Genomic DNA, 27,674 nt, shown 5'->3' with positions numbered 1-27,674 from the left:
GAATTAATCTCTTTTACATTAATTGTAATGGGAAAAAAATTATTTGGTTCTAGAACAATTCGGTTTTAGAATAGACTTTCTGAACAAATTATGGTCAAGAACCAAAGTTGCTCAGTAAAACAAAAAGTTGTAAGCATAATATAAATAATCATTAATCAATGATCGTTTATAATTATCTAAGTTGCATTTTAGAAAAACTGTATAATCAGGTTATGCACTAATCAAGAGCTGTATGATTGGTAGGTGTGCTATCATTTATCAGAAGGTGTGTGTCTCTTAATTGGAGGTGTGTGCATCATATCACTAAAAACGTGCTTTTTAACAATGAATTAGATAAAATTTATTTATAGATTGCAAAGTCTTGAAATATTTGTTTTAAAAAAATATATAAAAAAAACAAACAAAAATTGCAATAATACAATGATAAACAGTTAAGTTAGATATGATACTTTAGATTTGTTTCTGAGGAGAAGTAGGAGTTTATCACAGTGAAGTCTACTGGATATCTAAATGAAGTTGCTCCAAATAAATATCAAAACCAAATCATGATCTATATTTGAGAACTTTGTACATGGCAACCATCAAACTTAGTAGTTACAACATTATTGCCACTAGTTCTCAGAGGCAATATTAATTATTCAGTGTGTTTATCAAATATATCTAAATATGTTACTATACAGTGTTAATGAGAGGATACAAACTGCCAGATTCTCAGTTAATTGTTTAGTTCTCTAATGGTTTGGCCAAATGATGCTGCTGCTATGTTAGTGCTTTTGGGAGTTGATAAAATAAGTGCCAATTAAGCACTGAGGTTGATGTAATCAACTTACCCCCTCTCCTGAACTTGCTAGCCTTGAGCCAAAATGTGAAACCAATATTACCCCAGAAATATTAGTGTTCTTTCCATTTACTTTAATTTTGCTTAACACTACCATGTCCAAAGATAAGTACCAGTTTTATTAGTTGCAGTTTCTTGTTGGAGTATTCTTTTGTCCTTTATAAATTTACAAAATGGCTGCTATCTGGCTTTCGTTGACATGGAGGAAGCCTTTGACAGGGTCCCCCGCTCCCTTATCTGGTGGTCAATGAGGAAACTAGGGATAGATGAGTGGTTGGTGAGAGTTGTGCAAGCCATGTACAGGGACGCTGTCAGTAAGGTGAGGGTTGGCAACGAATACAGTGAAGAATTCCGGGTAGAGGTAGGGGTCCACCAAAGTTCAATCCTCAGCCCCCTCCTATTTATTATAGTCCTCCAGGCAATAACAGAGGAATTCAAGACAGGATGCCCCTGGGAGCTCCTCTATGTTGATGACCTTGCCCTAATTGCTGAGTCACTATCAGAACTAGAGAAGTTTCAGGTGTGGAAGCAAGGACTGGAATCGAAGGGCCTTAGAGTCAACCTAGCTAAAACCAAAGTCCTAATAAGTAGGAAGGTAGACAAAACACAAACCACTTCAGGTAGATGGTCCTGCTTGATCTGTAGAAAAGGCATAGGTAGAAACTCCATAAGATGTACCCAGTGTAAGCTATGGACACATAAGAGGTGCAGTAATATCAAAGGATGGCTAACTAGCAAGATAGCTTTTGTATGTGGCAGATGCCCAGGAGCAATTAACACTGAGAATGTGCAGGAAACAACCTTTACCACACTCCAGGGTGAAAAACTAGAAGTAGTTGATAGCTTCCACTACCTAGGTGACCAAGTCAGTAGCGGGGGAGGGTGCACTGAAAGTGTAGCTGCTAGAATAAGAATAGCCTGGGCAAAGTTTAGAGAGCTCTTACCTCTGCTGGTGACAAAGGGCCTCTCACTCAGAGTAAAAGGCAGACTGTATGACGCATGTGTACGAACAACCATGCTACATGGCAGTGAAACATGGACCGTGACCGCTGAGGACATGCGTAAGCTTGCAAGAAACGAAGCCAGTATGCTCTGATGGATGTGTAATGTAAGAGTGCATACTCGACAGAGTGTAAGTACCTTAAGAGAAAAGTTAGACCTAAGAAGTATCAGTTGTGGTGTGCAAGAGAGACGATTGTGCTGGTATGGACATGTGGCAAGAATGGATGAGGATAGCTGTGTGAAAAAGTGCCACACCCTAGCAGTTGAGGGAACTTGTAGAAGAGGTAGACCCAGAAAGACCTGGAATGAGGTGGTGAAGCACGACCTTCGAACTTTAGGCCGCACCGAGGCAATGACTAGTGACCGGGACCTTTGGAAATATGCAGTACGTGAGAAGACCCGGGAAGGCAAGTGAGAGCATAATCTGTGATCTCTGCCAGAAGTGTAGCCAGCTCACTAATCTGTATCTTTACTTCATTGGACACTAAAAACCCTGCTTACGAAGACCTGTTGAGGCAAATGATTTTGGAATTTGAAATCTGAAATCAAAATCGAACCGAATCCGATGACTGGCACCCATGCCGACCTCTCCTTCATTGGACACTAAAAACTCTGCTTGCGAAGACCTGTTGGGGCAAGTGAAATCGTAATTGAACCATACTCGATGACTGGTTACCGCGCCAGTGGAGCACTAACAGCACTGTCGAGCATGTTCATTGCCAGAGCAGCAGTCTGGCTTCCGTGCTAGTGACCCGCAAATAGCACCATTAGAGCGTAATCGTTACCAGCATTGCCTTCTAGCACTTGTGCTGGTGGCATGTTAGAAAATCATTCGAGCGAGGTCGTTGCCAGTAGGTCACGGGTGAGGTATTTCCTTCAACAACCTGTACTTTTATTTTAGAACACTTTATATTCTTTTATTTGTTTCAGTCATTTGACTGCGGCCATGCTGGAGCACCGCGTTTAGTCAAGCAAATTGACCCAGGATTTATTCTTTGTAAGCCTAGTACTTATTCTATTGGTCTCAATTGCCAAACCACTAAGTTACGGAGACGTAAACACACCAGCATCGGTTATCAAGCAATATTGGTGACACACACACACACACACACACACATATACGATGGGCTTCTTTCAGTTTCTGTCTACCAAATCCACTCGCAAGGCTTTGGTCGGCCTGAGGCTATAGCAGAAGACACCTGCCCAAGTTGCCATGCAGTGGGACTGAACCCGGAACCATGTGGTTGGGAAGCACTCTCTCTATTTCTTTTCTCTACCTCTTTCTCCTACACACACACACACACACACACACAAACTGCTTGTACTATGAATTTTGTTGTCCTTGTATATTTCTTTTACCCTTAACCCTACATTTATTTCTGTCTTTTTTTTGACTCCAGTTATCTGACGGTTACCTTTGTCACAGAAGCCATGGCAGTTGCTAATTTTAAATTAAAGATGGGTCGTAACAATAAGGTACAAATGCATTTTAGAGCATTCTTACTGTTTTTTTTTCTTTCTTATCACTTTTTAAATGTGTTTGCTTTTATTTCATAGCTACCCAGGTTCTTTATATATATATACTTTAAACCCTATAACCCCTTTTGCTAATAATTTTTAATACTTCAAATGCTAAACTTTAATAGGAAGGAAAATAACAGACAAGCTTTAAAGATTTTTTATTTGAATTATAATTACTTGAATGACATCATTCCATTAAGGCAATTATAATACAGGATGTCCCAAAAGTCACTAATGGGTTTCAATTATTAATTACTTCCTTAACTTTACAAATAAATGCATGAAATTTTGATATTATATAAAGGATATAATGAAAATTAATATGCACAATTCAAATTTTGAAACACCACTACATCACATATGAAAAATGACATCACTTAAATGGCAGCCATTTTCGGCTTCACACGCCCGTGCTCTTTCCAAAACTTCCACTATAACATCCTCAAGAATTTCAGACCCCACTTCTCTGATTTCTGTTTTGATGTTCCCATTCAGTCGCACCAGGGTTTCCAGTTTGTTGATGTAAACCCTCTCTTCCAGGTATCCACACAAGAAAATATCCAGACTAGTCAGGTCTAGGGAACATGAAGGCCAGTTGACATTGCCATAGCAGGAGATTATTCTCTCTCCAAAGCACTGCCATAGCAACTGCATTGTTCCTCTTGTGGCATGAGCAGTTGCCCCACTTTGCTGGAATGATGTGTGAGGTCAACTTTGAATGGCCTTCACATTCCCCAAACTTGACTAGCCCGGATTTTTCTTGTGGAGATACCTGAAAGAGAAGGTTTATATCAACAAACCGGAGACCCTGGTACAACTGAAGGAGAACATCAATAGAGAAATCAGAGAAGTGGGGTCTGAAACTCTTGAGAGTGTTATGGTGCAAGTTTTAGAAATAGGACGGATGTGCAAAGCTGAAAATGGCTGTCATTTAAGCGATCTCATTTTTCATATGTGATGTATTGGTGATGCAAAATTTGAATCGTGCATATTAATTTCCATTATGTCCTTTGTATTGTATCAAAATTTCCAGCACTTATTTGTAAAGTTAAGGAAGTTATTAAAAATTGAAACCCATCAGTGACTTTTGGGACACCCTGTATCTGATGGCTATTGCAGAATTATTGACATTTAAATTATATGCGAGTATGAGAAAATCTAATTAATTTTAATAAAATATATTTCTTACTTTTTTGCTTACCTTAAAAAGAGAAATAAATTTTTCTTCATATTGACACCTTCGGTATTCTAGGGTTAATGTTGCTCTTGACCCCAATAATGTTGATGTTCATGATGACTCTTAAAAACTTGTGTATTTTAATCATGTCATGAAAAACTGAAAAAAATATAACACTATGCTTTTGGTTATTTGCTTTTCGCTGTTTATTATTTTTTTTACCCAGTTATGCCTTCCTCTGTTTTACCTACTTTGTGCTACAATTTCTCTGTGTAGAGATGAAATATCTAAGAATATATATCTCTTTCTTTGCAAGTTTACATAATCTCTGCAGGAATGTTGTTGTTCCCTAGATATTAGACTTAATTATACAAAACTTCAGTTGATGTATCTGCTTGTCTGTGGCAAATACCATATCTTCAAGAATGTTGTCTGTGATAGAGTAACTTTATCATTTATTTGCTTAATATCATTCAATTAGTTTTTAAGCGCTTTAAGCACTGGACCTCTAAAAGTTCTTTATAGGCTAGGAAACATTATTATTATTATTTTCTATCTACAACTCTAGTAAAATCTTTCTTCTATGATTCAATGAAGGAACATCTATGTGGTTAATAGCTAGAAATGACCATCAAATTTCTCTAATATCACACTCTGCATCTGAGTAGGTTTGCAAGGCTTTTGCACCCCTCGCCTATTAATTATTTCCACATGGTCCAAATGTGCATCCAAGATGATATTCCAATTGCCCACTGGTATTAAAGAGTAGGACATTCCCAGAAAAACCTGACACCTGTTGGGGTGTAGGTGACATCTAGTTTGAAGGCATCTGCTTTCCTGTTGTTTATATCCAGGATCATCAACTTGCCATATGGGTCCTTTTCAGAGCAGCACCATCATTTTGTTCCCTCTCCTATTCCAGGTTGATTAAGAGATTTGTAGACTTCAAAGTCAGCAAAAATATGTGCTTATGTCAGAAATCCTGGTCTTACTGAGGGCTATCACATCCATTGTGCTGAGACCTCATGCCATTGAGCAGACAACTTCACTTCCAGGACAATCACCAGTCCACATGCATTTATACAATCTAGTCTCAAAGCTGCCATTGTAGGAAAGTAGCTAAAGAAGAAATGGTCACATACCCTTGTGGTTCTCCTGTTGGCATTTGGGTTTATTGGTATCCATCTCCATATAAGACTCCTTAGGGAAGCCCAGAAGAAGTAATTTTTAGCCATGATGCTAGAAATTCTCTCTAATCTTTTTGTATGTGCCAGTTGGCTGTCTTGCCATTTTTAAGTTCTTGTTGACTTTTATAGTGATATAACTTTAGTTTCCTTGTTTTGTGCTAAGACAACAATTCTTACATAGCCTAAAGTTGGGTGCGTATCCAATTTGTTGTTGCTGTGCATGTAGCTGTGTATTTGGTTGACGTTTTCCTAGTTGTTGTTGTTGGTTTTCTGTGTTTGTCTCCTGGTGTTACTCTAATGGTTTCATTGTTGTTGCATTTATGTGTTTGCTCTTTGTTGCTGTTAGTGGAGGTAATGGTGGTGATGTATTTTCTATTGTTGATTTGACTTTTTAGTAGAGTTTGTGCTGTTATGTGCATGTTTTTTCTTTATCCTTTTGCTTTATTTATTTATTTGTTTTTCATCATTCCCTCTTTTCATTGCAAAATTATGTTGCTAAGTCAGAAAGTTCCAGCTCATCAGGGATAAGGGTATGTTTGTCATGTGAGTATGTGTATGTGTGCATGTCTATGTTTGTGCATGTATGAGGAGGAAAAGGAGAAGAGAGAGAGATTGGGAGAAAGCTGAGAAGTTTGTATTTCCCGTAATTGGCAGCAGTGAAGCCTTCCTTTCCCCTTTCCTGTTTTGGTTGTGTGAACAGAAAGCTCTCTCATAGTCAGTGGTACTACATAAGTGGCACCTATGTCTTCAGCCCTCCTTTATAACTCAAAGATTTGCCCTATTCAGCAGGGAGGTGTGGTCTGGGATCCTTCTTGTCTTCTAGCTCAACCGAGAGAAGAATCTTGTGTAATCCCAGATCATCCTCCTGCCTCAACTTTTTGATATCCAGCAGATAATTCTCCCTTTCAGGATAATACAAGCTAGACTCAATGTTATTTTTCTACAATGTGGGGAGAGAGTTAGATCTCCACCCTAGGAAAGGACTACAGAACATTGCAGTGTTGAGGGCTTCTGTCTTAAATAAAAATTTGACACCTTCTCCACTGAACTACTTTACCCTAATATGTGTTGCCATTTCTAGGTGATGACTTTTTAAAGAAATGCATTACTATATAATGGCTTTCCTAATTGTTCCCACTAGAATTTCAAATGAGGCTACCAGTGCAGCTTTTCTCCCTTCAAATTTTCAACTTTGGCGGTGCCCTCTAGCCTGGCCCTCTTGGCCTCCAGCAAGAAGCTATACAGCCTCCTATGGGAAACCACTCCCATGAGAGAGGCTTTGCTAGACGTGCTACTGCTGTTGTTGTTGTTGTCATTACCTTTTGTTCTGTCATTGCTACTGCTCCTGTCTCTATCATCACTGCTGTTTACTGTTGTTGGAATTGTTGTTGTTGCAACTGCTGTTATATTATTGTTGTTCCACTTGTTGATGTTGTTAAAAACTCGTACCATTCAGTTCGTATATGCTGCTGTTGTTACTGTTGTTTTTGTTATTGTTGCTGGATGCTGACACTGCAAAATTGTTTTGGTGCTGCGGTTGGTAGTGATAATTGAAAAAAGGGAGGGTTAGCTTCACTTATATAAGTGGTAATGGCAGAAGACACCATTCCTCGTACCATGTCATGCAGCCTATTCAGAGGCATATTTTTTGGTAATACCACAATTTTAAGCATGTAAAAATTGACCAAACAAAATGGTCTACATTTGCTGTCCCTCTCTCCACACAGTGAAGTAGAGGGTCTTACTTTAAGAAATGCACAAAAAAATCTCACCATATTTTGAACAAAAACAATGAACAACATGAAATACTACTACTACTGCTACTAAAGAATAATAATAATTGTTATTATTATTATTATTGTTATTGTGTTGAGTCAAAAGTTTTGCAATATTTTGGTAACTTATTTACTTTATTCGTCAAGTTACAACAAAAGCAGCCAAGCATTCAGAGTTGAGGCTTTTGTGTTGCATTGTCTGAAGCCACCTTTCTGCCATGCTAATACTAGTTCTTGTCCTTAAAGGTAAAGAACTCTTTACTGAAGCTTCCTCCTCCTCTTGGTTGATGAGGTATTGCAAGCTCAGGAAGTGAGTCATGGATCAGAACAACTAACAACCCAAGGGAGCTCGGTCTAGACTGTATGCTGGGTGTGGCATCAGCTCAATTCCCTCAAGTTCCTGGAGTTTATTCTGGACCATTTGAGCAGTATGAGGTCTTGCGTTGTCTTACTGCAGAAGATTTCACTTTCTATGAACCAAAGCCGAATATTTTGGCTACACAATGGCATACATCCACTTCAGCTGTTTGGATTACAGGCTGGCATTAATGGTTTAACCATCTGGAACAAACTCATAGTGAATTATCCCCCTCATAATTCTACCAGATGCAGAGCATCACCTTGTTTTGAAATGCCTGTGTTTGGCAACAGATTCCGGAAGCTGGCCCTTGCTTAACCACTGCTTATACATGTTAGGATTGCAGAAAAATGTCTCCCTCAGATTATTACTTCTGATCCATAGCTCACTTTCTGCGCTTGTGGAAGCTTCAGTGAAAAAGCTCTTCACTTCAAAGGACAAGAACTGTTATCAGTGCGTGATCAAAGAACTGGCAGAAAGGTAGCTTCAGATGGTGCAACACGATGGCTTCTTTGAATGCTAGGCTGCTTTAGTTGTAATTTGATAAAGCAAATAAGTTACCAAAATATTGCAAAACTTTTGACTCAAAACAATATTATCAATAATATTAATATGCTAACTTTTTGTTTTTGTACGTACCTGTTGTGTGCGTCACACTTCAAAGAAGTGGCAAAATGAGAGAGAGTAGGACAGAGAGGAAGTAAGAAAGAAAGGGAGAGAGATAAAATGAGAGAGTGAGAGAGAGAAAATGGGAGAGTGAGAGAGACAGTGAGTGGTGACGGCGTTCGTTTTGTGTTTTTAAATGTTTCAGAGAAGACATAAGAGAGAAAGAAAGAGAGTGAGAGAGAGAGAGAGAGAGAGAGAGAGAGTTAAAGAGACAGTGAGTGGTGACAGCATTTGTTTTGTGTTTTTAAATGTTTCAGAGAGGACGTAAGAGAGAGAGAGAGAGAGAGAAGTGAAAGAGAAAGAGAGAAAGTGAAAGAGACAGTGAGTGGTGACGGCATTCGTTTTGTGGTTTTAAATGTTTATCACATCGCAAGAGAAGTAGATACATAGACACATATACACATTGTTAAATCAAAAGCGGGAGAGAAGAGGAACAGAAAGGAAGTGAGAGAGACAGTAGATACATAAATCCAAAGAAAAGTTCATAGATACATAGACACAGCAAATATTAGCTGTCAATTTCACTTTTCATTAACCACACGAGGATAAAATTAACTCACAAATGGCTAAGTACTCTACAGACATGCATAACATTAACGTAGTTCTCAAGGAGATTCAGCTTCACACAGAATATGACAGGGCTGGCCCCTTTGAATTACAGCTACAACTCAAGACATATGTATATGAATGTGTGTGTGTGTGTGTGTGTGTTTAAAGTATAGGTTAGTTAAAACGTTTGCAATAATAAATGTCGTGTGGTGGAAATAAACACAATTACCAAACTTTCATTCATAAATTCATTTGTTATTTCATTCTTTTGCATTTCAATTTGTACTCAGAAATTTTCAACAACTGCACGCTAGAAGAAATGGAAAAACAAGTAATTTTATCTCCTAAAAATTCTATCTCACAATAAATAAAGAAGTTCTTAATATTATACCAGAGGCACTTAAAACATACTTAAGCACAGATTCAGTGTCCTGTAATAATGAAGAGGAGGTTCAGAATTATCCATTTGAATTCATAAACTCACTCAATCCATCCAGTACGCTTCCTCATCGCCTCGACTTAAAAGTAGGGGCTATTGTAACGCTGCTAAGCAATCTTTCGATCAATTAAGGATTATGTAATGGAACTCGCATGAAAGTGCAAAGACTTCATGAACATTGTGTAGAAGCATCATTGGTAACAGGCTCCAACAGAGGTCGTACAGTTCTAATTCCTAGAATTAAACCTAGCCCAAGTGATGCAAATATTCCATTCACACTAAACAGACTTCAGTTTCCACTTCAACTTGCATATTCAATGACAATTAATAAGGCTCAAGGGCAAACATTCGAAAAAATTGCAATACATTTGCCTCAACCGGTATTTTCTAATGGCCAATTATATGTCGCATTTTCAAGAGCACGAGTTATGACACTCAGTTGGGATAACAGGCAAGACCAAAGACGTGGTGTGATGTACACACAAAATATTGTCTACCATGAAGTACTTTGAGGAAGACCACCACACCAGCCGCTCCGTCATTACACATCCACATTACACCTTTAAGATCAGGGAACCAGTTAGGGGCCCATTGGATCTCTCTCGGCATACTAGCAAACCACAAAATTGCACCAGCCAGCATCACCACTACCTCCAAGCCTGTCATATATATATATGTGTGTGTGTGTGTGTGTGTTTGTGTCTGTCCCACCACTACCATTGCTTGACAACCGATGTTAGTATATTTGCATCCCTGTAATTTAGCTGTTCAGCTGAGGAGACCGATAGAATAAGCACCAGGCTTACAGGGGATAAGTCCAGGGGTCAATTTCTTCGACTAAAGGATGGTGCTTCAGCATGGCCACCGTCAAGTGACTGAAACAAGTAAAAGAATGAAAGAACACCAGAAAAACATTCCATACCACTAAACCAAGAAGGTTCTTTGAATATGTATGATGTATTTTAAGGTTAAATAGTAATTCCGCTTATGTTTGTATAACTGAGATATTTTGGTTGGATTATATAGCCATTGGTATTAGATTACTTTCTATATTCTGTGACTGTCACAATATACTTTTCTAGCCCTGAAATTTTTGTGGAGAGGGGGACAGTACACAACTTAATTTATCGACCCCCAAAAGGACGAAAGGTGAAGTCAACCTTGGCAGAATTTGAACTCAGAACGTAAAGACAGACGGTCATAATACGCAAACATTTCTCATGGCACCAGTACACTGTTTACAGATGCTTACATTTTTTAATGTTTTCCATGAATTTTTCACAGGTCCAGCTAGTTATTATTATTTTGGTTTGGCTCAGGTTCAGTCTTATTCCTGGTAGGATTTATGTGAGTAGCGAGTTACTACATGTAACCTTAGGTATCCACAAGTTTTCAGCTCTCTTTCAAGTGGTTAGAATCCTCCTGATAATCCTTGCTGTCCCTACGAGACAAACTTTCCGTAGGAGCTTATTATTATCATTATTATTGACATGTCATAATTTTCTATATGAAGCTTAAATTTGTCTTGATATTCCTTTGTTTTTTTTTATATAATATGTACCTTCATTTTTTTCCATGCTTACATTAATTTCCCCATGCACATTACCTGATCCTTTCATGATGGAAGAGTTACCTGTGTGGCTTTGGTCCTTTATTATTTTGTTTGAAAGATTCAGCATCCTGATCAGGCTTCATCACTTCTTCCAATGCCTTTTTTTTTATCATTCTCTATGGATACCTTTTGGTGATATCATACAATGCTGTTTCTCTCATGTTCTTCCAAGTGCAGCAACCTCCCTTGCATACATTAACTAATAGCATTAATACCCTACTGCTGTCTTATCATACATGTGTGTTTCTCTCTTGCCTTTGCAAATCTTCCCATTGTTTCTATATAAATGTGAGGCCATGCATAGAGAGCATATAGAATAGATATTTTTGCATGTCTGCCGAGTTAAAAAATTGACTACGATTAATTTTTAAGAAATGTTCCATGAAATTGTTTGAGTTTCGGGTCTTACCAGTTTTGTGCTAATATATTTCTTTTCATTGAATCAGAAATAGGATTACTATTTACATTATTTACATTTGATGGATATTTGTCCTGATCTTGTTTGTTGTTAACACAATGTTTCGGCTGATATACCCTCCAGCCTTCATCAGGTGTCTTGGGGGAAATTTCAAGCCTGGGTTCTCGTTCCTAAGGTATTTTTCGATGTTATTATTATTATTCAGGTCACTGCCTGGAATCGAACTCTTAACCACTATGCCATATGCCCACAGGCATATGGCGTAGTGGTTAAGAGCGTGGGCTACTAACCCCAAGATTCTAAGTTCGATTCCAGGCAGTGACCTGAATAATAATAATAATGATAATAATAGTAATAATATCAAAAAATACCTTAGGAATGAGAACCCAGATTCGAAATTTCCTTCAAGACACCTGATGAATGTTGGAGGGTATATCAGCCGAAACGTTGTGTTAACAACAAACAAGATGAGGACAAATACCCGTCAAATGTAAATAATGTACATAATTCCTCATCTCTTAAATATAGAATAGGATTACTATTATATCTCAGGGTACTTATGTATCCAGAAATGTAGATTTTTTTTTTATTTCAAAAAGAAGCAAGTATTAGCTAAAGTTAATTTTAGCCAAATGAGATATGTCCTTCAAAAACATACCCACCATTTACAGGGTATGCTTTTATAAGTTCAATAAAATCATTAGCAATGATGAATGCTAACATTTAATTTCAATTCCTTGTCTAGTTATTTTCTTATTCTAATTTCTTTTTCTATTTGACTTTTTTACAAAAAAACATTGGTCACTTATAGATCTATAGTTAACACTAAGAATGCATAATAGTGAATCATTTGAATTTTTAAGATCCGTACGATATTTGCTCGACGACATACTTTTCTTGGTTGGAGACCAATTGTAAGTGATTTTCTTGTCTCCCTAATATGCTTACCAGTCTGCTGGATTAATTTATATTTTTCTTGCTTTACTTATTAAACTAACAATCTTCCAGTTGTTTGAAACAGAGTTTATGTAATAAGGAAAACTACTCATCTTCCTTAATAGTTACCAATCTTATTTAATTAGAAAGGGCTTATGATATGTCACTGCTTGTTTCATTTGGGATATGGCTGTAGATCATCAGTTTACTGAGCAGCCACAAACAAGTTTCTCTTCCTAACTGGGATTATTTCATTTATGTCACTTCTTTTCTTGAAAAAAGGGCTTGAATGTAACTACTTCCCATTGTTTCTCCTTGATAAATCTAGATGCTCTCATCTTTACAAGATATCATATTCCATTACTATTTATCATTTATCTGTGTTTAAATTAGTACATTGTAGCAATCAAATAGATAAACTGTTATCTCTCTTACAAAACACTACAGTTTCTGCTTAATTAGAAGGAAAATGTGTCAAAGATGTATAAGAAAACACATTTTTAAAAGTTCCACTTTGTTTCATTTTAATTTAACAATTTAGAAGTCTGTTTGTTGTTTCATTACCCTCTCCAGCCTATAAGGCCAGTGCTTGAGCCAACAAGAAAGCTACTTGACCTGCTAGAAAAAAACTGTCAAACCTCCCTCAAATCACACCCTATTTTCATAAGAAAAAGGGAAAGATACTAGTTAAAGGAATTCTAGATACATAATGTCTAATAAAAAGACTGTATGGTCATGGCTGGAATGCTTTTGACCATAGACCATATTGAGGGTTGGCCTACTGTTATTAAACAAAACTTGGCTAGTGTTTATCTCTAGTTCTCATGCTATTAAATAGATGAACAAGAAATCTTGTCTTGGTTGAGATGTCAGTCTATTAAAAGCAACTTTTCTTATTAGAAAGGTTGAATTCTGTAACAAATTCAATCACCCATGTGACATAGTGCAGTTACTGTTTACAGCAATCCGTAAAGTACACCAGACTGTAGTACCTACTATTTACACTTCAATGAACTTATATGAAGAGTTGTGTCTGCCTCATACATAACTTGGTGGTAGTGACAAATTATTAATCACTGATTCTCAGCTGTTATACACTGTATGCAATGGCAATACTATAAAATTTAACATACTTTTCTTTACTTGCAATGCTGTTGAATGAAGAGAACTTTGCACTTCTTTCCTTTCCAGAAATAATTCAACCTGAAAGAAACGAATATTGCACTACACTTGCTTTCTTTAGCAGTGAATTGTGCTTCCACAGAATGAAAAGCTAAATGAACTTGTGTCAGAGACACAAACCATTGACCTTTTAACCAATGGGTTGATATACTGGTAAAATATTGTCAAGTATTTTAGTATACTGGTATATTTATTGTATTGGAGACAGAATTGGTATACTGCCTTAAATGAATTGTGAAGGGAATTGGTACACTGGTATATTGTTGTACTGGGAAGTAAGTTAGTAGACTAGTATTCTTATTGTGTCATTGTACTCTATTACTGATTTCCTCAGCAACTGGGAATCACAAACCAACATTGCTTATGAAATCCCAGCTGTTCAATGTTTTACTGTTGACAAAAATATCATGCTATAGATATATTGTTTACATTCATTGTTATATACAGTAATGGCTAAAAAAATGTATAGATATATTCTTTAATACATTGTAGCAATGAAATAAAACACTGATAATAGACCACTATTAGAACTGACTGTTAAGAAAATGTTATATATGCAAAGTGGTCCGTCCAGTTTAGTTAAGCTAATGAGATCAGTGAGTTCACAATCAGTATGTTCATGTGCAATGAAAGAAGGTTTGCAGTTGATGAAATCCCAACACAGGATTGAAGCATGACATGTTTGAAACAGGTTCCTTGTTTTTCTGTCAAGAAAGATATTGTGTATATTGTCTACATTTGTCATAACATACAATATTGGCTAAAAAAAAATCCATAGATGTACTGTGAATCGATATGCTGTTGTTGTTGTGCTGTAAACTGAATTGATATATAAGTATACAAGCACTCTGAAATTGGTTTATTTTTCTTGTGGAAGAATTTATCCTATGAATTGCTTGTCTCAATTTTTACAGTTTAATTCAAGGAAGAGCGTTGCTACCTATAACCTCTTCATGCTCCACTAAATGCTGATGCAAATGATCTTTAATGTCATGCCTGTAAGAAAACATGGATGCAGATCACAATAGTGGGAATAAAGGTTTGATGTGAAAATATGGGATATAAGGTAGTAGAGATTGCAAGAAGTAGCAAGATCATTGAATTAGGTTGTTTCAGATGGAGATAGTACACAGTTGACTATTGTGACTATAGTATAGAACAGGGATAGCGTGCATAACACATTGGTATACTTATTCCATCTGTGAGTGAAAACTTGCCAATAAGCGGCATATTTTCATTTGAAACCTGGAATGTTTGTGTTTTGCAGCTGTTTTGTACATGTTGTCAATGTATATCTACCTTTTATAGGTTCAGAACTTATTCAGAGCTTGTCTAACTTTAAACAGAATATCTAACTTCACAGAGAATGCAGTTTTATCAAAGTGAAAGACCTGATATTGAGATGCCTGGCATTTACATAGTTTGGGAAGGTTTTACTGAGTTGTTCATTAGAAGAGAGGGCATAATGTTAAAAGAGATCTGGTTGATGTATTCTCTTTGGAAGATGTTTTCAATAATTTTGTTCCTGGGAATAATGTAATATGATGTGAGATGTCTAGGTTCTATGTTGTTGTTTGGATATGAAAGATTATCATTGAGTGTCAGATGGTACCATCTGTGTGAGAATGTATTAAGTTAGAAGTTGCAACATGTAGGTTAATAATGCATAGAAGAAAGAGAATGAGAACATAACTGAGTTCTGAGCCACATTAGAATTGATAGATTGTGATGGAGCATTTGAAAAAAAAACTTCCAATTTAAGAGATAGGTGGTGCTCACAGCATTTCTGTCAATACATGCTAGACATGGTTGAAGGTTTAAAAATACTTTCAATATCATTCTCAAAGATGAAAGACTGATGTGTTAGCTCAAATACTGGAGCTCTGCGAGATGTGTAAGAGAAAGAGAAACACAGTTTTAAAAATATTAACTTATAACTGCCTTGATCACTTTTAAGATGCTGGAAGTATCTGAGAGTTTGCCTTCAGGGAAGGGTGTCTGGAACACCCTGCCATGGATTTCTATAGATTAGGGGTGGGTTATGTTTATATGTATGTATGCATGCATATGCACATACACCTTGGGATGCATGACCTAATGGTTAGAGTGTTGCATTCATGATTCCAAGATTGTGGGTTTGATTCCTGGACCAGGTAGTGCCTTGTGTTCTTGAGCAAAACGCATCTCATATTGCTCTGTGATCACTTCAATACCTAACATGTTGCACACTGTACACCTGCACAGGCAATATTGATTTGATAGAGGGGGTGAGCTTATGTGTAGCACAAACATTTGATCACTACTAACAGATCATCTGTGCAAGTTGTTCTGCAAGAAATTGTGGAACTGTCTTTCTTAGATCAAGAAACTACGTGTGTGTGTGTGTGTACACGCATGCATGCATGCATGCATGTTAAGAACGGAATGTTGAAAATATTGATGAAAATAAGTTTTGGCTTATGAGTAAAAACTATTTGGGAACAAGACTGGTTATTTTGTGAAGTTGAAGTGACAAGAGAGGTTTTTACACTTAGTGATTATACATACATGCTAGGTGGCAAAGCTTACAGACTTTACTAGGCAATGAATTTTGGAGGATTTCTAGCATGTTTGCACAGAGTGGAATCTGAAACAAAGCAGACAAAAAATGTAATGACTTCATAAACAGGGGTACTTCTTACAGAGTCATCCTTGTTGAATAGAGTTAGATAGTCTCCAAAGTTTGAAGTTTGTTGAGTTCCTCTCAACAAAGGAACAGAAAACCTAATTACACTTGAGAAAGTTGAGAGAACTTGTATGCAGTGCAAGCCTGAAGACATTTTTGCTTTCCATGTGGTCATCATGCCTGCATACTGGTGGTAGTATTGATGGATTATTTACTCCAGGATGGGGGTGTACTGCTTCGCAATGTGACTGTCAATGAACAGGAACAATAAAGAGGATGTGGTGGAAAGCAGTGAACTCATTTGACGTCCTCCTTCCATGATGGCATGGATTGGACAGTTTGACAGGAGCTGGCAAGGCAAGCCTGCACCATGTTTCTGTGTCTGTTTTGGCATGGTTTTTATGGCTCGATGCCTTTCCTAACACCAACCACTTCATAGAGTGGGCTGAGTGCTTTTTACATGGCACTCACACAAGCAAGGTCAGTTTTGGCAGGGTTTTTACAGCTGGATGCCCTTCCAATTGCCAACCACTTTACAGTGTGAACTGGGTGCTTTTTAAGTGGCACCTGCACTGATGGGGTCACCAAGTAACTTTGTAAGATGCGGAATCTTTGAAATGGGAGGGAGCATTGGAGGAAGCGATCTTGTGTCAAATGATGAAAGGTTGGAGTATGACAGAGAGACAGAAACAGATGTCTTGCTGTAGAAGGGTACATGCTTACTCAGCCAGAGAGAGGGAAAGAGCGAGGAAGAGAGTGAGAGAAAGAGAGCGAGAGTTAAGAATGAGGGCTGAAACAGGTGTGCTGCTGAAGAGTAGAGACATGGTTACCCAGAGACAGGGAGACTTAACAAGAAAGAAGTGTACTGCTGTAAAGGAGATACATGGTTACCTAACCATAGGTAAGAGCAAGAAAAGGAAGGTGAGAGGGTGATCAAGAATGTGGGCAGAAACAGGTTTGTTGCTCTAGAGGAGATACATGATTACTCAGTCAAAGGGAAGAACAAGTGAAAGAAAGAGAGAAAGTAGAAGACAGCAAGAGTGGGAGAGGGATGGCAGCTAGTGCCAGGGTATACTCGCAAGGAATGGGTATCAGGGTATAGATGGGATGAAACAAATCTACTGTATTGTCTTAATCAATATAACTTAGATCAGAGTGCTATATACAAAATATTCCAGTTATTGTTGCTATAAATCATTCATCAGTTTTCAACAGTGACTAATTTTGTTGTTGTCCTCCTTGTTATTTTACATTTTCACTTTATCCTCATTATTGTTATCCCACTAATTTCCTTCATTTCACCTTCAGATTCATTATACAACTTGCAATCAGGTTTTTTATTGTACTTTAACCCCATAGTCTACCCCACATTTATTTTTATTCAGTATTCATAAGTAAAATAATCAGTTCCACTGATAATTCTTTTTTTTCTTTTTGTCATTTATTTTTTTATGTATCAAATAACAGCCAGAAACAGCCATATTTTCTAACCTTTGAAATCCCAGAAGAGTTTAATTTCAAATCTATCCCTTGACAAACAAAATCAAAACAAAATGGAAAATTAATGACTAGAAATATGTACAACACCTAAATTTTTTTTTTATTTTTAAATAAATAAACAGTATTTTTTTCCTCATACAACAGTTGATCATCATAAGATGTAGAGTAACTGTAACTGTTTCTAATTTTGGCACAAGGCCAGCAAGTTCAGGAGAGTGGGTGAGTCGATTACATCAACCCCAGTGCTCAATTGGTACTTATTTTATTGGCCCCGAGGGGATGAAAGGCAAAATTAACCCCAGCTAAATTTGAACTCAGAACATAAAGATAGATGAAATATCACTAAGCATGTTTCCCCAGCATGCTAATGATTCTGCCAACTCACCATCCTTATTCAAAATAACTATAAAAATATATATATTTATATATTTTCAGTAAATATTTCTCCAACAGCATAATCATTTGGTCACTTCTTCATTTAAAAATTTACCCCCTCCTCTTCACTTCTACAATGACCAATACTATGAGAGTATAAGTTCTCTTGCTGGTTTTTGGGTACCTAACACAATATTTCAATCTTGACCCATATCTTTTTTTTTTGGGGGGGGGGGGGGGGTCTCTATTTAGCCTCCTAAGTTAGGTTTTACTATTTTTACCATTTTTACCATCTTCACCATACAAGGCCTAAATCAACCAGCAAATAGGTTGATTGGGCCTTGTGTGTTAATATATCTGTAATACATCACACAATAAACAAGTAGTTTCATTATGTATAAGAAAACATAATTAGCATTATTTGATTTCAGGATGTTGGGCCTCACGGAGAAAATGACAATAGACCGAGATGTCTGGCGATATGAGGTTCTTTTGAAGACCTACCCACATCAGCGAAACTGAGTTTTAGAAGTGCTGTGTGTCTCACCCACACTCAACAAGAAAACATCTCACACATTCTACCCCAACAAATCAAACTACCCACTCCCCAATCCTCTTGGCCCTGTCCCACTGTATCATTGCTCTCTGCTAGCTCCTGATCTGTATGTTCCACCCACACACCCTGTTTCACTGTATCATTGATATCTACTAGCCCCTGACCTGTGTGTTCCACCCACATGTAACAAGAAAACTTTTCACACACCCACTAGCATAGCTAGAGTGTGTGTGCTGCCTGGGGTGGCCCTTCCATTTGCCACTGCTGGACCCCACAAAAACACATATTGCCTCCAGCAAACCCAAAAGTGCCCCTGCCACCTAGCTACGTTAGTGCACACACCCAACCTCAAGAAACCAATCTACATCTCTTCCTCACATTTCCTCCTTCATACACTATGACTACCTCTCACTCCCCAATCCTGTTCTCATGGCCCTGTTTCTCTGTATCATTGCTATCCAGTACCCACCTGACTCTATATATACCCAGGTTTTCGCCATCCTCTCCACACTCTCTGATCACGATTCCTTACAATATCCTAGCACTTACCACCATCTATATCTCTCTCTTCCTTTACTCAACCATCCCATTTATATTCTGATCCCCATTCCTTTTGAGTATGCCTGGCACTTTGCCACCATCTCTATCCTGCTGTCCCCACTCTCTCTCCCCTTCTCCTGCACTTGCCTCAGGTTGGGTAACCATGTATTTCCTTTGCGGCAGTGCACCTGTTTCTGTCTATCTATCTCACTATAATCTTTCATCATCTGACACAAGACCACCACCTCCAATGCCCCCTCCCCTCCCAAAAGAGATTTTTTTTTTGTCTTGCAAGTACTTGGTGACCCTGTCAGTACAGGTACCACTTAAAAGCACCCAGTCTCCACTGTAAAGTGGTTGGCATTTGGAAGGGCATCCAGTTGTAAAAACCTTGCCAAAACTAACCTCGCCTGTGCTTGTGCCATGTAAAAAGCACTAAGTCCATTCAGCTGAGCGGTTGGTGTTAGGAAAGGCATCCAACTGTAAAAATCCTGCCAAAACAGTTGCAAGAGTCTGATGCAGGCTTCTAGCTGGCCAGCTCCTGTCAAACCAGATGTTAAGTGATGATAAGTATTTTTTATAGCTGATTCCATTTAAAAATTAAAAACTCATTATTTAAATTAGAGAGACTCTAAACCAAGACAAGCAGAGTTATGTCACTTACTTTGGAAAGCAACACATCTTTAGCAAGATATGAGCTGATTGTTATGAATACACTGTGGATTAATGATAACTGTTATGTTGTTATTTTACTATGTTTATATCTTTGTTCATTATGTAAACATCTAGCCTTTCTTCTTAGAAATATAATTAGATTTTACTCTAATATCATGTCAATACAGACAACTACAATTCTATTTTAATTTTATATATCGAAATATCACATTATACTGCACTTTTTCATATATTACATCAAACTTCCTTCAAGTAATTTTGTGGGTTTTATATTGCAATTTTCAAAGGAAAATGCACTAAATATTTTAGTTTTTTTCTAAAAACTTTGTGACATTTTTACTCTAATTTTTGCTTCCTTTGGGAATGAAATAAACCAGGATTTGATTAAAAGAGTGATTAAGGCCATTTTCCACACTGGCATGGGTTTGATGGTTCAGTAGGATCTGAAGATGCTCTTCCTAATGCCAATCACTTTACAGAGTATACTAGATGCTTTTTTTTTTTTTCATATCTCCAGCACTACATTTGATTTCTCTTATACCCATTTTTTTCATCAACTTATTTGTACTTCCTCATTCATATACACTCATTGCACATTCAGCAGAGCATGCTCATTTCATTTATTTGTAGTTTTTACTGACCTTCTACATTCAGACCCCAAGCCTCACTACTATGTAGCATTGCAGTTCATACACAAGCATCATATAGTCTACCTTACTTTTCAAGATAGAAACGTTTAGATACCTACAAAGATAACAGCCCCCTAAAACTTCTCCACCCTGCTCTTACTCTAGCTAGTATACTTTCAGAACATCCTCTTCCTCTGCTAATTTGGTCACCTAGGTAACAGAAACTGTCTGCTACATTTATGGATCTTCCTGGGCATTTGAGAAAAATCTATTTATCGTGTGCTCTTGGGGCTTATTGCTCCAGCACATCTGCCAGAGCAGTGGCTCCCAAAGTGGGTGGGGTTGCCCTTCTGGAGGCAGTGGAAAGATCCAGGGAAGTGCTGAAGAAAAGGGGGCAATGGATGTAAAAGCAACAAAATAATGGGTTGACTAGGTTAAGTTTTATTTGTGAAATACAGATATTTTGAATTTGATGCAGAAAGTGGTCTATATGTTTGTGGCGGTGAGTAGGAAATGGGGCGGGAAGGGGGGGTCACTCGGAATGTGACCTGTGTGCCCCTCAAAAATTTAAGAACTACTGCTTTAAACTAAGAAGCTTCTATCATAGAAACAGAGACAATTTCAGGCAGGTTGGTGTCAAAAGGATTAAGGATTGTGATATTCTCATAACGATACCACTAGTTAAAAATTATGCATTTCCTTAAAAAACTATAACTATGGTTTAAAAATTGATTATTTGTCCATAGATTACTTAGAAATAAAACCTATATGAGTTCTCAAAATATTTAAAAAAAACATTACATTAAGAAAGATATGTACGGATATTGTTATTACGAATGCTCAAAGAAGTATCCTAACTCTTGAAAGAATAATTAGTGGGTCTCAATTCATTTTAACTTTACATTACAATGGAAATGAAATAAAAACAATTAACAGTATTTAGTGTGGAAATTTTTTTAAAAAACCTGTTATTTACTTTTAAAATTTCCAAAAAAAAAATGTTTCTTTATTTCATTGATCATTTTTGAGTAGAACAAAATTAGAATAACACATTTTTCAATATGCTTAAGCATTAGTATGGATTAAGTGGTTTTGTTTTTCTTTTTCTTTTTTTAATAAATTTACAGCACACCATTTGAAAATGTCTGCTCTAAATATTTGATTATAGACAAAATTCATTGTTGGTGAATTATTTCAGTTGTAGATGGATACAGTGCATGAAAATGAAGAGATGAGAAGAACCCTAATGATCTAAATAGGTTAGTGCATGATCATACATTTACTAATGCGTTTTCCAATATTCTATTATAGAGACATAAAAATGATGCCATCGTGTATGAAAATAATGAAGAACAACCACTTTTGGATCAGGAAGATGATAGTGATGGCAATGGTGAGAAATTATCATAGATTTGTTTTAGATTTCTTGATAGCTATTTATAATGTTTTTCTAATGTTTAATTTTTCAAATAATTTGCATTGACTTAACAATGATTAAAGGGTGGAATTCTGCTTTACGTGTGCCATATAACTTTATAGCTTTTTTTTTTTGTAATTTTCAAAAATTTTTTGCAAATTTGTATTCTATACACAGGAATTCACACTACTATAACAAAAAATTTATTTTTGATTTTTCAAAATTTTTTTTTTAATCACAATTTAAAATATGGACAATCCAAATCTTTTGCTCAAATTTCAGCAATATACCATTGTATGTGTTTATGGGAAGAAAAGATAATGAAAAGCGTCAATATGTCAGAGTGACAAAGAAATGAGGAAGGTATCAGGTGGGCATGAGATGTGCTAAAAATAACAGCTAAATAGCCTTTAAATCACATACAAATTTTTTTTTTCATAATTGTATGAATTCCTGTGTTTAGAACATAAATTTGTGAAAATTTTCTGAAAATTCCCCCCAAATTTTTTTTTGATTTAGGAGGGGTTATATGGCATGCATAAAGCAGAATTCCGCTAGCTGACAGTGTCACAAAATACACATTTCCAAATATTTTCAAGTGATGGCCAGTTTCATTTAATGGAGACATTGCAACAGTAGTGGTATTTTACAATGGAGACCCTTGCCATTTCCTAATATCTTGAGAGGGGAAATATATAGTATGTTAAAGAGAGGATTTGAATTTAAATCTGTAACTTATTAACCTGCTATAATCCAGTCAGTTTGATACCTGACACCGATTTTGCTCCTTGAGGAAAGTTAAGTGGGCTTAGGTGACATGATTAGTACCATAATTTAAAGTTAAATCAAAGATGTAGCTCATTTGAACACACCTTAACTTTGTAGTGTTCACATGTAAATGAACTATATTACAATATATTCTGTTGTCATAACTATCAATATAAATCTAAATTAAATTTGGCTGATATAGAAAACAATTCTAGTTAGTGTTCCTATGAATCATTCATTAGTTCTCAACAATTACATTTAATATATAAATGTAAGATAATAGTGTTCCATAATATATAATTTTATTTGTTTCAGCTAACAAATTGTATGATATCACAGAGAGAGTTGAAATGGTATGTTAAGTTTTTATTTGCTTCTTTCTTTTCTGCTCTATTTTTTTTCTAATGATTTTGAAATAACAAGCTGTTTGTGTCTTGTGTGTATGTGTTGGCATGAATGAATGAATGAGTGAGAGAGACTGAATGACTAGATGTGTGTAGTGAAATAAGCCCTGTATAGCTGAGTGTGCAACATTGTTTAGATTCCTAAATATCTAAAGTATGAACTTTGCGACTTCCAAATCTTTTTCTGAAGCCAGTTGGGCAATCAATCACCTCCACTCGCAATCCTATATGCTGTGAGGCCTGTCACTAAGATCTAGCTACACTGCTTTTTTTTGTTATTGTTGCCATTCAGATCAAATCAAACAGATGTATGATCAAAACTATTTCAGCCTTCACTATTCTTTGTAGAGATATTGAGGACTACATTATCTAACGTGTTCTTAATACATTTTTAAGACTGTAAAGAGTGATGTGGGGAGGATTGGTTGATATTTCATGCAAATGAAGCAACCTTATAGAAACTCCTTTTTCTTTTGTTGTTACTAACAGAAAAAACAGCTGCCTGATTCTTTTCTTCTCATTTCTTGCTCTAGATACTATATCATAAAGGTGCTACATACAAACACATCTAGAACTAAGGAACAGAAATTAACTACTACTGTATCAATCAAGCAAGGCATGGGTACATCTATTATTCTTGTAGGTTTAGTACATTGTAGTCATGGTTGCTTACCAATCTTCCAGAGGTCATACTGTCCTTTTGTGTAACCTTTGCTTGCATTGACTGTGTGAGTGTATGTTTGTGTGTGTGTTTATATGTGTGCACTGGCTTTATTATGACCATAGACAATGTATTCTTCCCGAATTATCTCAGTTAATTTAATAAAAGTACAGGCTGCACCTTCTCCCTAAAATGGAAGTATTAGAGAATATTAGAATTACTAACTAATAATCCACTTAACTATTATAATATAGTCAAACCTTTCTTTCAACAGGGTCACATGGCATCAATGTTCTTCAACAAAGGTAATTATTTCTATTTTATTCCTTAACTTTTATCATTAGATCAAATGTCTGTTTGCAAATTAAAAAAAAAACTGATGTAAGATTGGTCAGATGAATAGATCATCTCTTAGTTTCATTTGTCTAAGTGAAATGTACTTTATTCTATTTGTCTCAGTTTACCTATTTGTAAAGAAAGTTTTTTTTAAGAGTTTTGGAAAAGTCATAAGCAATAGGCAAGAGGAAATGTGCTTTTAATTTATTTAACATAATTGAAATCAAGGTTAAGCACTGGTTGTATGTATCCTTGTGCTTTGTGTAATAACTGTCTTTGATATTTCAAACAAATAAGGCATAGAAGTGGCAGAACTATGAGCATGCTGAACAAAATGCTTAGCAGCTTTTTGTCTGTCATATTCTGCCAAGGTTGATTTTGCCTTTCATCCTTTCAGGGTCAATAAAATAAATGCAAATTGAGCACTGGGGTTGATGTAATTGTCTTTCCCACTCCCACAAACTTGCTGGCCTTGTGCCAAAATTTAGAAACCAATATTTCAAACAAATGTTACTTTATTGAGGAAAGAGATAATGATTGAATAACTGGACAACTGTATGCGTATTGGTAAAAGGTAATGTCAATATCTTATTGCAGAAAAGTAATACATGACGAAAGCTGACATCAGACAATTTTCTGAGATAGTGCCTGTACAAGTGTTGGCTTAAAAACATAAAAATAAATATAATTAACTTTAACCTGACTACTGGATCTGGTCAGATTCCAGTCAAAGTATTAAGAGAATGTGAAACCAATATTTGGACATACTAAATATGATAAAAAAAGACTTCTTTACCTCAGTAATCACTACCTTGTAGAACTCTCTTCTCCACACCATTGTGAATAGTTATGCCATGGAAATACTTTGCTAAAGTTAAACTACATAAATTCTAACTGGACTCATTACAAATTTTCTGGAGGAATGTTTAGAGATTTTGGTTTCAACAATATCTGAGCCTTGAATTTTTCAGTTGATAAAATTTGTGAGTACTTCATTTGTGCTTGTCCTACATTAAGAATTATCCACATAAAATGTGTTGATCCATGTTGAGGCAAGTTCTTTGATACTGCAGCTAAACATTTATATACTGTTTAGTTTGAGAAGAAAATTTAGCAAGCTCATTTGATTTCACATCACATATCATCATCATTTAACGTCTGTTTTCCATGCTGGCATGGGTAGAATAGTTTGTCAGGAACTGACAAGTCAGATGATTGCACCAAGCTCTACTATCTGTTTTGGGTTGGTTTCTATGGCTGAATGCCCTTCATAACGTCAACTACTTTACAAAGAGTACTGGGTGCTTTTTTATGTGGCACCAGCTGCAGTGAGGTCACCAAATAACTAGCAGGGCAAAATCCCTCAAGTGCAGGGAGTTGTATTGAGGTTCAGAAAAGGTATCTTGCATTAGAAGAGAAACACAACTAACTCAGAGAGATAGAGAGGAAAGATGGTGAGGCTGTGATGATGAGGGGGCAGGGACCATACATCCAAGTTACAGGAAAATGTATATAGTGAAGTGGACCAAGGATTGGAGAGGGTGTGTTGGTGGGTGAGTTCGCAAGATTTCAAAACAAAGGGGGGGAACTGGGGGGGGGGGTGTAATAATTGGAGACTTGTAGAGGGAGGTGGTATTAGGAGGATATTTTGTGGGGAAGGTATTGAACAGGGACATATTGTATGCTGGTAGGTACATGAGGGAGAGTGGAGGAAGGGAGATGCAGCTGCAATAAACATGGTGGGGTTTTCTTAAGCACAGCAAATCTCATATGATGACCAATTTTTAATGACTTTTTCTGTTTATTTGTGGAACTCTTCAATTCTTTTTGTTTCAGTTGGTGTACTATTTTTCTACATCTGCATAATAGTTTACCTGTATGGAGATTTGGCAATTTATGGAGCAGCTGTTCCAAAATCTTTAAGGAATTTAGCTTGGTAAATATTTACTTAAATTATGGGTTTTCTTTCTTTATACTTGTGTGTGTGTACATGTGTGTGTGTTAATATGGAGTATAGTCACTTAAAACAACCTGATATGTTATTAGTACTTCTTTTATTGCTCTGGAGAAGGAGTTACAGGTAAAATCAAGCCCATTGAAAATATAGACTAACAAAACTAAATACTGTAAGACCTCTAATACAATGCCATTTCTGCCATGTCATTGTTCATATCGAATCTAATATTGGTTTTAATATTAACTTTGTCGAAAAGGTAATGAGCTGGCAGAATCATTAACACACCGACAAAATGCTTAGCAGTATTTCATTGGTCTTTATGCTCTGAGTTCAAATTCCACTGTGGTTGACTTTGCTTTTCATCTTTTGGGGTCGATAAAATAAGTACCAGTTGAACACTGGGGTCAATGTAATCAATTTACCCCCATCCCCGAAATTGCTGGCCTTGTGCCAAAATTTGAAATCAATATTAATTTTGTCAAAAAGATAGCAAGCTGCCAGAATTGTAAGTATGCTGGGCAAAATGCTTAGTGGTATTTCATCTGTCTTCACATTCTGAGTTCAAAATCTGCTGAGGTCAGCTTTGCCTTTTATCCTTTCAGTGTTGAGAAAGAAAAAAATAAGTGCTAGTTGAACACTGGTATCAATGTAATTTTCTTACCCACTCCCAAAATTGCTGGCTCTCTACCAAAATTTGAAATCAATATTTTGTCATTGATGACATAGACATTCTACTGTGTTAGGCTTGGGTGTTTCAGTTTGAAATCATTCTGAAGCTATATAATACTAAGAGTGAAATTATGGAAACCAGTTTATAATGTAACATCAAGTGCTTTGTAATGATTAAAGCATAACGTGAAGAGTTAACATAAGGGATGAACAAAATGTTGGACTAATGCCTTTCAGTGTATAATCTTGTCCCTAGAAACAATTTCTCCACCCATTCCATGAGGGTCACTAAAGTATAAGTACCAGTAATATACTAAAGTTAATTCAGTTACCTTTATCTTTTATCTGTTTCAGTCATTGGATTGTGGCCAAGCTGGGGCACTACTTCAAAGGGTTCAGTCAAACTAATTAAGCCAAGTACTTATTTTTTAAATCTGGTGCTTATTCTATCAGTTTCTTTTGCAAAACTGCCAAGTTACAGGGATATAAACAAACTAACACCAGTTGTCAAGTGATTTGTGGATGGTGGAGTGACAAACACAGATGCACACATATATACTTGTTTGTCTGTCTGTCTATGTGATGGGCTTCCACACAGTTTCCATCTACCAAATTGGTGGTGGTGGTTACCTTTAGCTAATTCAATAACTTAGAATTTTGCATTTGAATTCCACCGGTTTTTATATACTATGTAGCAGTAATAGCCTGGTATAGGTTACTAAAATAACCTTGTGCATAAACAAAAAAAAAAATCATTGGAGAAAAAATAGTTAAAACAAAAAATACAGAAATTATGCTGTATTTTCAAGTTGAAAAACTAGTACATTTTATAACTGCTGTTGCCTTTGGTAACTTATTTGCT

At 36.4% G+C, this 27,674-nt stretch overlaps 1 protein-coding gene across 6 annotated transcripts in view; it reads left to right on the top strand.

Annotated features, from left to right (window-relative positions):
• The window catches only part of LOC106882875 (putative sodium-coupled neutral amino acid transporter 12), a 73,144-nt gene that overhangs the window by 39,226 nt on the left and 6,244 nt on the right, over positions 1-27,674 (top strand). For all 6 annotated transcript variants that reach the window (XM_052972180.2, XM_089361652.1, XM_052972172.2 and 3 more), the window contains 5 exons: positions 3,241-3,316; positions 21,912-21,993; positions 23,101-23,138; positions 24,125-24,155; positions 26,023-26,122. In XM_052972180.2, the coding sequence (XP_052828140.1) occupies positions 3,241-3,316; positions 21,912-21,993; positions 23,101-23,138; positions 24,125-24,155; positions 26,023-26,122 (327 nt within the window). The remainder of the gene's footprint in view (positions 1-3,240; positions 3,317-21,911; positions 21,994-23,100; positions 23,139-24,124; positions 24,156-26,022; positions 26,123-27,674) is intronic.

Source organism: Octopus bimaculoides, chromosome 1 (genome assembly GCF_046866305.1).
Source record: "Octopus bimaculoides isolate indiv1 chromosome 1, ASM4686630v1, whole genome shotgun sequence".
Taxonomy (NCBI): Eukaryota; Metazoa; Mollusca; class Cephalopoda; order Octopoda; family Octopodidae; genus Octopus; species Octopus bimaculoides.
The sequence above is the reverse complement of the archived record's forward strand: the minus strand, read 5'-3'. Positions and strand labels throughout refer to the sequence as shown.